This window comes from Stegodyphus dumicola, chromosome 6 (assembly GCF_044657685.1).
Source record: "Stegodyphus dumicola isolate Sdum_Otavi_A_Nest chromosome 6, ASM4465768v1".
In the NCBI taxonomy this organism is placed as follows: Eukaryota; Metazoa; Arthropoda; class Arachnida; order Araneae; family Eresidae; genus Stegodyphus; species Stegodyphus dumicola.
Genome location: NC_140773.1, coordinates 147,448,633 through 147,460,968, shown reverse-complemented (window position 1 = coordinate 147,460,968; position 12,336 = coordinate 147,448,633). Strand labels below are relative to the sequence as shown.

The 12,336-nt window shown below is 30.1% G+C and overlaps 1 protein-coding gene across 1 annotated transcript in view; it reads right to left on the bottom strand.

Moving 5' to 3' along the window:
- Positions 1 to 12,336, bottom strand: part of LOC118201405 (cell adhesion molecule Dscam1-like) — an 86,592-nt gene that overhangs the window by 60,434 nt on the left and 13,822 nt on the right. The window contains exons 8-13 of the mRNA XM_085817956.1: positions 10,749 to 10,841; positions 8,607 to 8,726; positions 5,325 to 5,489; positions 3,553 to 3,834; positions 1,948 to 2,067; positions 172 to 336 (exon numbers count right to left, since the gene is read on the bottom strand). Coding sequence (XP_085674082.1) covers positions 172 to 336; positions 1,948 to 2,067; positions 3,553 to 3,834; positions 5,325 to 5,489; positions 8,607 to 8,726; positions 10,749 to 10,841 — 945 coding nt within the window. The remainder of the gene's footprint in view (positions 1 to 171; positions 337 to 1,947; positions 2,068 to 3,552; positions 3,835 to 5,324; positions 5,490 to 8,606; positions 8,727 to 10,748; positions 10,842 to 12,336) is intronic.

Below are 12,336 nucleotides of genomic sequence, written 5' to 3'. Positions count from 1 at the left end.
GAAAACTTGCAATGACGAGCATATGTAGAACAAGAAACAAGTATAAAGTCTGATCTTTCATTCTTTCTTAACTATAAATAAATATATTGTACAATAAAAAGAGGATTTTTCCACTTTAATAATCAAACAATTTTGTCTAAGTTATACATGCCATGTCTATTTACACCTTACCAATAACCCGAACATGAACTTTTGCTGTTAAAGTTGGTGGGATTCCATTATTAGCTTCACACTGAAAGATTCCTGAATGTTCTGCTTTAACTCCCTGAATTACTAAAACTGTGTCATTCCAACTACCTTGATCAAGAACACTCAACTCCGTACTACTGGCGAGTTCTGTAAAAGAACAATCTTAAGATTAGTTTGAACTTAAGGAAAACAAGCAATAATATATGGTTATTTTTACATATTTCTAAGGTCTTCTGTTTATATTTAAATACTTGCAGTGAAGACATACGATACAAAATTTTCCTCCATGATCTTATTAAAACATGATTAAGCAAAAACTGTATTTTTAGCGTATTAGCATACTTTAAGCTTGAAAACCAAAGACATATCCTGAAGTCCAGTTAATTGTCATACATTTTTAAATTAAGTTTTCAAGCATGTAAATGATTGCAAATAAAAACGATTTCAATAACTTCAGAATTTTATATCTCTTTCAAAACTCTGAAATAGAATTATACTCCAGGGAATTAATAGTTTGAAATTTTGCTTTCAGCTTGAGAATTCTGTTTAACTTTTGAAATATGGTGCTTCATATCAAAGAATAATATATAGGAAAATAAAACAAAATTAATTTCCTTTTATAAATTGTAAGTAAATAACTAAGATTTTCAAAGAAAACTCCATTTAATGACATTAGCATAAAATTACTTAAATACTAACAACAAGATTGAATTTTAATGCTACGGCTAAGAAAGACTAAGAAACTAACTTTAGGCTAAGAAACAACTTCCTGTGTTAGATTTGGCCACTCGTCCCCTAGTAAGTTTACATATAGCATGAATTAATAATGTTCGAAATTAAAGTATAATAAACAAATCTGAAAGCTTTCAAATTATATATTACCCCAAAGGGGGCTTTTTTTTTTTCATTTACACACACATTATACGTTTCAAGAGCATTTGGCTCATGTTCCTTTGGGCTAAAAATATTTGAAAACAACATATCTTTAGAATATCCGATTGAAAGTCCCGCGCGCTGGAGATAAAAATGTTTTTCCAGTACAGTGCAGCCATGGCTCGCTTTGAAATCGTTGAGTTTGTTAATCAAATATTAGTTAAAGGTTTAAAAAATATGAAATAGACAGTAAAATAAATTCCGGCTTCAAGGGGCACATATTTGGGTAGAAGACTACGTTATTCAAAATTACATCATTCCACACATACATTCATGCAGATTATTCACTGGATTAATTTCTTTAATATAATACAGGACGATAATATTTGATAGAAACAATTTGAAAAGTGATACAATGCTTTTAGTGATAAACGCAAAATGACGTTTTGAGACTAATAGCTCTTCTGGGCTAAAATTACCGTATCTGTGTCCTTAAAAATGTTTATAAACACAAATTAACTATTTTTAGTTAATTTTAAATAATCATTATTTCTGTCATCATGATTTTGTCATTATGTAACCCCATAGACTATAGATAAAAGAATACATGTAAATTTTGGATTCGAATATTTTTCCGGTTAGGAATGCTTTCGGATATACGTTAAAAAACTAAGATTATACATTCTTTCTCTCTTAAAATAGGTAGAATGGGTATTATTCTTTAATAAATTTTATAAAAACGCTAAAACCGTATTTTAGGACATTTTTATGAAATTCATAATTATGAGCAATTATGTTTTAATATTAGTTCTGAATCTCTTTAAAACGAAAAGATGCAATTATATACTTGAATGTATCCCAAAAACCAGATTATCAAAAACTTACTATTAATTCTCTGCCACTGGATTTTTGGGGCAGGGTAGCCAGATGCTTCACATTTTAACAAAAGTTTTTCACCTATTTGAAGGACTGCATCAGATGGTTCATGCACCCATTTTGGGGGACCTAAAATTTTAGTAAAACGTTTTATACAGAAACACTATGTTTAAAACAAATATTACCTCAACAACAGAAATTGAAAGAATCTGTCCTATTTATAATATCGTGTCATAAGAAACTCATTTTTTTTCTACTCTGAAATTGCTAATAGATGCAAAATAATTATTCTACCGAATCTAAGAGTAACGTTCTAAATTAAAATTTTAAAATGGGTAAATATGAAAATATTTTAACGTTGAGCAATACATGCATCAAGGAATTTTGAAGTCAATATTAATTCAAAGAAATCTCAAGCCTTGTAACATAAATAATATACTGAATGAAATGTGCATTTGCATATTAAGGCATCACTAACTTGAAAAAATTGATTTAGTCTGGAAAAAGTAGCTAAATGGCGGAGGGTTAAGAAATCAAATACTTCCATTCTCATTTTTATCGAAATCTATGTGAAACTTTCAAACTAATTTTTGGTACACTTAGCTGCTTTAATTATAATTACTATTTTTGAATCTGATCTAAGCAGAGGAAATTCGTTTGCTACATATTAGAAAATAATTAAAAGTCTTGCTTTTCCCTAATATGTTTCAGTCAGAAATTCATAATTAGTTCGCATTACTTAAATATTGAAACTAAAGACACACTGCAGAATAATTTCTAAATAGTATTCGATTAACTCCTTTTTCTAATTAAAATTTTGAAAGGAAAAGGTTTGGTTTTGTAGAAAAGAGATATAGTAACTCTACTCTATTCCGCTGAAATCTTTGAAATTTTATTCTGTAAAAGGTATTTTCTTTAAAAGTGAAAACAATAACATTATCATTTTGTGTTTTAGGAACAGCAGTATCTTAATTTATTGGGATTTTTAAATTAAAATGTGCATGCATAACTTTATTATGATGAAATTAATACTTATAATTCTTTTGCTATTTAAGGCACATATTCGTATGAAGTAGATAAAATATGACAGATTTTGTAGACAAATTAAGCATATTTAAAATATAAAACTATTAAATTATATATATTGCAATGATTCCAATTTATTAAACTTCATGAATTTTATAGAGTGGTAGAAGTAAATAAACATATGCATAGCATTTAAGTGTTCAGTAATATAAGTTCTTGTTTTCCCAGGAAAAACAAATATTTAGATTTTTTAAACAATGAAAGTTGTATTTCTACAGTATCATTATATGTTTTACACTAAGAGTTGCCACATGAAATGTTATCTACAATCATTTTGAAATCACTCATCTTTGACAGGTTTTATATACCTAAAATATAGTTACTGTAACTTTAATACTACTTTTATACCTTTTATAACTTTAATACTACTTTTATATATTCGTTTTTATGAGTATTAAATGATCTAATAAACATAACTATTACTGGAAAATCAGAATTTTCATATTACAAAAAAGTATTTATATTGAAAATGTCTTCTTCTAAATCTAAATAATTATTAATTTTTAACCAAGTGATTAAATTACTCACCTTCCACTTGAAGGAAAGATGAATAAGTATCTTGTCCTAAACTATTTCGGGCCAAACAAGTGTAATTACCGGTATTATTTGCATGCACCGGTTCTATGACCAAAACTGAAAAATCAGGTTCGTTTTTTATCCGAATTTGTGGCGAGCCAATAATATCTGTTTTGTCTTTCATCCAACGAAAATTCGATATTTCTTGCGTAGATGCGACAGAACAAACTACTGTAACTTTTCCACCATCCTTAACACCAATAGGGAACTGGAAAGGTTGAATTTTCGGTGAACCTACATATTTAAAAAAATGTTTATATTCAGAATGTTTAGATTGCTTTAAACACATACACAATATGAAGCGGGTTGCATAACAAATGAACAGTTAAAAGTACCGTCAATATAATGCTAGCAATAAATCGTCAGTATTTTTTTAATTTCTAAATAATTTAATGTTCATTCTGAAAAAGTAAGAATTTTAATATTTTTTAAATTTTTACTTTCAGGTCGACTATCTTTAACAATTCATTGAATTATGCCATATTGTGTTAATTTGAGGACAATTTTGGAGAAACATCAATCTTGAAGAATATAAAATCTGTTTTGTTATTTTTTGTTTTTGGGGGTAAATAAATTAATATATACATTTTTACGATTTACGTATTTAAATTATTAAACAAATCAGAATCAATTATATTTAGCTAAAGGTGAATTTATTGTAATTAATTTTACCTAAAATTATGACATCTTCAATCGGAAATTATATATTCATCTTTAAAGGTATTAATAACGATAGAGAATATGGCAGATATCGTATTAAATGTAAATAATAATTAAATTATGAAATGCACGATATAACTTTGCCACAGGGTTTGATAAAAAAGAGAATTTAATGCATGATTTTAAGTGTTCAATAGAGTACATACATCAATAATTTCATTTAATAATCCTACTCTATGCATATTGAAATAAATATAGATAGATATTGCATTTAAATTTACACTTAGAAGTAAAAGGATAACGTAGCATCATCACCATATTACTTTCAAAATAAAAACATAATAAATTCAATATTTTTTATTAATATATTTGAAATTTTATGATAGATTAATGATATTATACAATTTATTAAAAAAGTGAATTGCCAAAAATTGCTTACCTTCACCACGGACGAGTTTTTTCGCCAATACTAGAACTAATATCACCATCGAAGCGCCTTTCATTTGATTTATCAACATTTCGATAACATGTGAACATTCACTCATACTCGAGATCTGAAATCATTACTGTTGAAATATGGATTTTTCACAACATGAAAATCGTAAGTGAGACATGGAATATTGCGCAGTATTGCGTACTTGAGAGTATGGCGGCTATATTACACATTTTTCAACTATTGCCATTCACCATGCACACAGCGCCCCATATTGGCTATTTTGGGAGTTAAAAGTGTTTGGTTTAAGTGTAAAAAAACAGTATTATTTAATTTATCACATTAAATAAATGAAAACAAAAATAACAGAAATACTGAATTCAAACTTTCAAAAATTTTTCTTTAGAAACTAGTGTTAATATATGTGTACAGAGACTTGAAATAAATTTTAAATATTAAATTATCTCATAAAAATAACCTTCATTCAAATTTTACGACTGTTTTATTTTATTAATAATATATTTTGCAACACGTTTTTTTCAAATTCTATTATTTAATTTGATTTCAACTAAGACAGATGAACAATATTGTTAAAATGAAGAATTCCCAGTAATTGTTGGATAGCTATTACCTTCGACATCTATCAAAAAATTCTTGTTTATAGTAGTACCAACACCATTATTTGCTTCACATACATACATTCCAGCATCGTCCGCCGTTAAAGAGGTTAAATGAAAGGTACCATTTTGTGAACTAACTTCAAAGGAATCTTGCTGAGCCTTTTTCATGAGATGACCTAAACAAAGATGCATAGAAATAAATATATTCTAATTATAAGGAAACATTAATGAATATGCCATTAAATGACTCTATTATAGTAAATCTAGGTATAAATGTGTATTTGGCAAAATAAAATTACAGAACAAAATATTTTTGTTCAAATAAGTAGAACAATTATCCAAATTTAAAGAAAAATCTAATATTATTAAATCGGCATGCTTAGAAACGGAAAAAATATTAAAGACTAAATGAGGAAAAGACACATTTGTAATGTGTTCTCTGTCGGGAAAAATTAAGGAAACTGCTATAAAACAGTGTAACTTTAATGATTTTTACAGTCAAAAACATAGAATTTGCCCAACATTTTTATTTTATCACGCCTGACATAGCTTCAAAAATTCAGATTTTCTTGTTTCTGCAAAACATAAATTTAAATAAAACTATAGGAAATGAGATATAAAGTGAAGTAAGGAAATGTTGGTGTAGCAGCCTTTTACAGATATATTTATATATATATCTCAAAATTAATAACAGTGTGTGGTTACTCCCGACTGAAATCCAAGCATTACAGCTATTTTACAGGAGCTTTTGTGGTACAAAGTATATTCATGACGAAAAGCGCCTTGAACCTCCTGGAGAGTGTTAAACAGAGGCTTTTGCACCTACGACAGGGTGGCCGTTAACCGGGGTTTACACATCGGCTGTTTAGTCTTGCTATTGGAGTATTTTAGTGTTTGGTTTTGAATCAAATCCCCCCAGGCTGTTCTTTACAAAAGCAATAAAATATTTCATTTTGTTTATATGGTGCTTGTTTAAAGAGGACGTGGCTGTTACAATTCATATGGTCATTGACAAATTCATTGAGAGTTTGATTTCTAGCGAGGAATTTGGCTGAATAAAAATATGTGCATGTTCCATACTTTAAAGGGACTAAATTCACAGTCCCCGAGACTGTTCTTTTTAAACAGTAGGTAAAAAACTAATGCAATTCAATGCTCGAATGATCGAGGTCAGAGAAGAGCTTTGCAAGGAAATTTGGTAAGCATAGGCTTGTTTTTTTGCCTTGGGGAATGCTATTAAAACAAGAAAAATAATTTTTATTATTGATGCGAAGACACAAATGAAGATGCAATACAACGCATCAGCTATAGAAATTATGCTGAATTAAACTAAAACAGGGTACGAAACTAATAAAAAACAGATGCAAGACATTGAACGGAATGAAATAATTGCGATTTGGGCATGACATTTACCAATTATTTTCTGCTGATAAATACATACACCAATGCAGTTCTTGATAAAGAGAATTATGGAAACAGTATTTTCATATAATAAAATTCATATATGAATACTAGAAAACATATGAAAATACAATTAAACAACACGTACCGTAATAACAAGTAGTTAGAACGAACCGATGCATGTTCACTTAATACACCTAAATAGGAAAATACCAAGGTACAAGATTATACAAAGCGGGCGTAATCCCTAAACCACCACCGGCGGCATTGCGTCAGGGACAAATATTCCACGCTGCTAGATATATGCTATGCATAGGCATTCATGTATATGTTTGAGCACATGGATAATTTTGCAGGTAAATTCTTGCCCCATGGAGCAATATAATCACTTGGGGGCTCGTACATTTGAAAGTTCACAGCTTCTTGACAGTCAAAAGTTGAGGGTCCTCCACCACATCGCAAATACATTGGTTGTTTCCTCGCAAATCGAAACTTAACACTAATTCATAAATCGCAAATGTCGCATCCAGTACAGATAGAAATACAGAAAAACGCTAATTAGTTTCTGTCCGATTTTGGAAAAGAATTTCTACATTCTTTCGCCCATAGTTTCGTAGTCCGATAGTTGTTTCTAGTGAATGTCCAACTTATTCCGAAGTATTTATCTGAGATACGAACCCGGATGTGGTATATCAAGTGCACATTTGCTTTTCGGGCTTTATGACGGCTCTTTTCTCTATCACAGCAACATTTTTATTTCCAGTAATCTCGGTGTGAGCTGGGACCCAAAGTAATTTCGGCCTGAGATTAAATGTCATATTTATTATTGTTTGTTTTATTTCCCTGACTATGACATTCTTGGAGCGGTGGCCCTAAACGGCTTGCAAGCTTGATGAGGAATCAGTAGATGGTACGGTAATGGGCATTGTTTTTTACATATTTTCCCAAGTATTTTAGTTTATTTTCTCTAAAATACGCAGTTATCATTGTCTACCTGATCAAGATTTAACTGAAACAGTAATTCCTAATTTCATCACAGAGCAATCAAGATTTAACTATCATATCTCCTTGAATTTCACAGTAAGCGTGACCTGTTCCTTACTCCTCTTTGGAGCCGTCAGTCTATACTTGCCTTGGTATCCAGCATTGTTGTAGGTTTGCAGTTGGCAGTGACTTTAAAAGCTACCGGATGGCATGGTAAATTGGTCATATTGCGCTAAAAGGCTGTGGTAATATTTATTTTCCTATACAGTAATATTTTCTCACAGGAGGCATACAATTGCACATTTTTTGTTGTGCTATCAAATATAAGGAGGCGGGCAGCTAGAATACCTACAGAATTTTCTGGATAGGTCTACAAATGTGGCTACTGATGCAAGTCGGCGTTCTAGTTCGTCCCACATTCCCTAATATTTCCCCTATTCTCACTTATCTCTAATATTTCAACATGCTTAGTTGCAAAAGTAAAAACGTACAGATCAATGTGGCTATTTAAAATGATGCCTACAAGATATAATAATTCCACCACCTTCGTACCGATGGCTTTCATGAATGATTTCAGACTTGCGCAGTCAAAATACTTTCAGACTTTCCATTGCATGGTTTACTCCTTCCAAACTGTGACATATTTGAGATAATTCTCCAAAGATGAAATTCATTAGTAAAGAATTTAGTCTCAAATCATTAACAAGGATCACTGCAACCGGGCGCATTTCACGAACCAGAGTTATTGTGGTATAAATAAAGAGTTCGCATGTAAATAGTCTTACTTCGAATTACCAATCAACCATTTTCATTGGACTTCACTTAACAAAATTAACAAAAGCACTTTATAACTGTTTCTTTAACTTTTCCCATCAGAGTATAAAACAAAGATTGTTTATGAAACATACCTGACGCTTTTTTAAGTTTGACAACAGGTTTCGGAGACCCATGAGCCCTGCAGCTTATAGTTACCGAAGACCCCATGGCTATTGTTATGTCTTTAGTTTCGTCAAGCCAAGATGGAGGAGCTATAAAAGAATAAATGAACGGATAATTCTTCTCTATAAACTTACTCCTCTTTACAACTGAATCAAAAGGTTAGCAATTACCATTGTTTAAATACACATAATAAATTTCCAAAGATATAAAGGAAATGTGCAAATCCTTAAATATTGTCAATAATTGAAAATCTAATAACGACGAAAGGAATAAAACATAGTTTTGTAATTGAAAAGAACGTATTCACAGGTATACTTCAGAGGCATGTTAATAAATAAAAACTGGTTTTGCTGAGCGACATGATTAAAAACGATTAAACGGAATAAAGATTAAATATTCCCACAATTTTTTGTGTTACTCGTGGTGAAATTTGTATATTCGGTGACGCTTAACATATTGCATATTCACAGAAGTGCAACTGCCCTCTTTAATTATGGACAAGAAAGATAAATACAAATTCACCGTAACATTTAAATTAATTTTAACTCTAACTACCAAATCGTAATGTACACATTGCACACAAACGCGGGAGATAGTTTTATATCTCCCTTTCTACTGGGATGATTGACGAAACTTAACTTGCCTTTTTCATGTCCCGAAAGCGCAACTTAGGATAGTGTTGTTCACACATAGAAATTTTGACACAAAATCATTATTTGTTATAAGCGATAATAGCTAGAAATGTGGTTTGCAAACTTTGTTAAAATTATTTGAAAGACTGAAAGAAGCACATTTTTTTTCGCTCGTGTGCAGTAAACCGGAAAGAAAACAGGTTATCATAAGTTAATAATTTTGAAAAGTGAATGATTGCTAGACATTATTACCCAGACAACTGCAATCGCAAAAGCTAAAAATATTTCGCTACAAGTAATTTGCTCAAGTTGCTGCTAAAAATACTGAATCAGTTTTCAAATATCAAAACAAATTGATGTAAATCAATACTACTAAACAATGTTTTAAGAATATGTGAGGGTAACAGTAATTTAAACAGTTTGGTTGCTTAGTAGAACTGATTTAAATGCAGGGAAATACCCTTATTTAATGCAAAGCACTTTAAGCTTCTGCTTTATAATGAATTTCCGGTGACTGCAATTGCTTTTGAAATATTCAAGATGATTTCCTTCATTCCAAAAAATAATTTTACTATTTATGCAAAAGCGTATCAAGAAATATTTTCAAGTTGACATTTTTTATTTTTCTTAAAAAAGCATTAAAATGCTTTTAATATTTTTTAACATTTTCATGCACTTTAAAATTTATTTTGATTTTCTTCTTTGAATTTCCGATTGCAATTACTAATGTTCCTTTTGAATTAGTACTTTAAATATTTTTCGGATATGATTAGTAGTGTTTTTACATAATTCATATCTACACTTTATTTAGGTAAACAGGGTGGAGCATCGTCGATTACCCAGTTTGAAAACAATATACTCGGCCGTAAATACAACACCAAATATTTTATATTTGCTACCAAAATTGTTATTTACATACATGCCATGAGCATTTGACTCTTGCGTCTTGTGTTTGTTTTCGGTAGTTATTTGTAAAATATAATATCTGACAAACTACCTCCTTGGTTAACAATGCATTGCACAAAATGATTATGAACATTTTCCAGTATAAGATGAAGGATATTCGGAATTAGTATGTTTGCAATTTGCTTCTTCGAGTCTTTCGCTCGGTACTTAAGTATTATCGCAAACACCTTAGTCATTTCAGATTGGCATTTGTAACACGATGTTAAAACGTGCAGTGTAACTGCTTCAGCAAATGTTTGCCACCAGTAAAAATTTATGAATATTTATATAAGCAATAATTAGAATAAGCTTATAATAAGCAACAATTAGAAGAGCAACCAAACTGAAATTTGATTTTTGATTTATTCTCTTAAATAATTCTTCCTTTAGTAATTTTTAATGGTTTTAATAAACATATATTCTCTCCTTCAGCCCTAGATTATAAATTATTACTTCTTAGTAAAAAGAAGGAAGGAAGTTATCGCTATAATTTATCTATTCTTACTTGGCGGATAATAAAGACTAAGAACATACCTTCTATTTGCAACACAGCAGAATGAGAAGCAGCATCTTTACTGTCCACAGCTTTGCAAGTGTAATTTCCTTCACTTAATAAATTTACAGGGTCTACAATAATGATGGAGAAATCATTACTGCTTTTAATCCTTATGTTTTCAGAATCTTGGAGAATTATGCCGTCCTTCAGCCACTGAAACTGAACATCGTTGGTTAACGAGGCAGCGAAGCATGCTGCCTGGGCTTTCTCACCGACGCTAAATTGTCTTGGAAAACTGAATGGTTCTATCTTCACTAAAAAAAATCTAAGAATTAGAAAGCGTATCATTTAGGTGTAATTAAGGTCAATGAAATATGAGAATTCAGCTTTTCTAAATACAAAAAGAACATACTTTAAAATTAAATAGTAAAAATTTTCTTCTATTTCTACAAGTAGTATTTAGGAATTGGACTTATTATTACTACACTTTCGTTTCACCCTTTTTAAAATACATAAATATAAGTATTTATTAAACATTCGACTTGCAGTGGCAGTTTGTTTATTTTAATTCTTAAAAATGATATATTTTTAAACATCTCGTATAATAAAAAGACATTCGTTTAGTGTATGCAGTAGTTGTAGCAATAAACTAACTATGCCCTGAAAGATGTAACTGACCCGTATTAGGCCAGAAATTATTCTTTTATTTCACCAAATAAAACTAATTTTAAAACGTTAGCTCATTGTACAATTAGCTATACGTTTATATATTAAATACTTTTAATATTTTATTCGAACATAATTTCTCAATATTCTTTTTTACTCTAAAACATACTAAAATTACAATTGTTCTATATATCAAATGAATTAATAAGAGCTATATTGCTGATTGTAACAATCAAGGTTCTTTAAAATTTAATTTGTATGTGCTTTCATTTATTTTGCTACTTGAAAGATCAGGTAATGCAGTTGAATAAATTTAACATATAAAGAAAGATATACATACATCTCTGGCAGAGAAATCATTCTGCAACAAAATAAATTACATTTACTTAACTTTAGTATTCAGCTGCAGAACGCAATGTATTAGTTTAAGAGTTTCAATACGGCACTTAAAATAAACATACTTAGGTGATCTACGGAATGTTTAATATGTAAACTTAAAACCTTCATTTACGTAGTGTTGTGCTTTATATTTTCTATATTTGTGTTCAAATATGTGCGACAAATATATATCGTATAAATAAAACAGAAAAAATGCACGTTTAGCAAAGTAATAATTTTTAATTAATTGTTATACTGCATATCATATGTTAAAACTATACAAATATCATATGCATGCACATAGTACAAGAAACTAAGGTTTAACTATTACTTACCTTCAGAATAGGATAACGTTCCACAACAGCAAACAAGAAATAGAGTAATCCTTGTGCAGCCATTCATAGTGTGTTATTTGGCAAAGAAACTTTAACCTACAGAGCTAATAACAACATGTTTTTATTAGATCAAGCTCTGAAAACGGTATCATTGTACAACTGTGCATCTGAGTGCAGCAAGCTTTCGCGTCAGAGAATGATATACAGACATGGCCGAGCTGTAAACGCTTAACAGTATTGCAGCGCC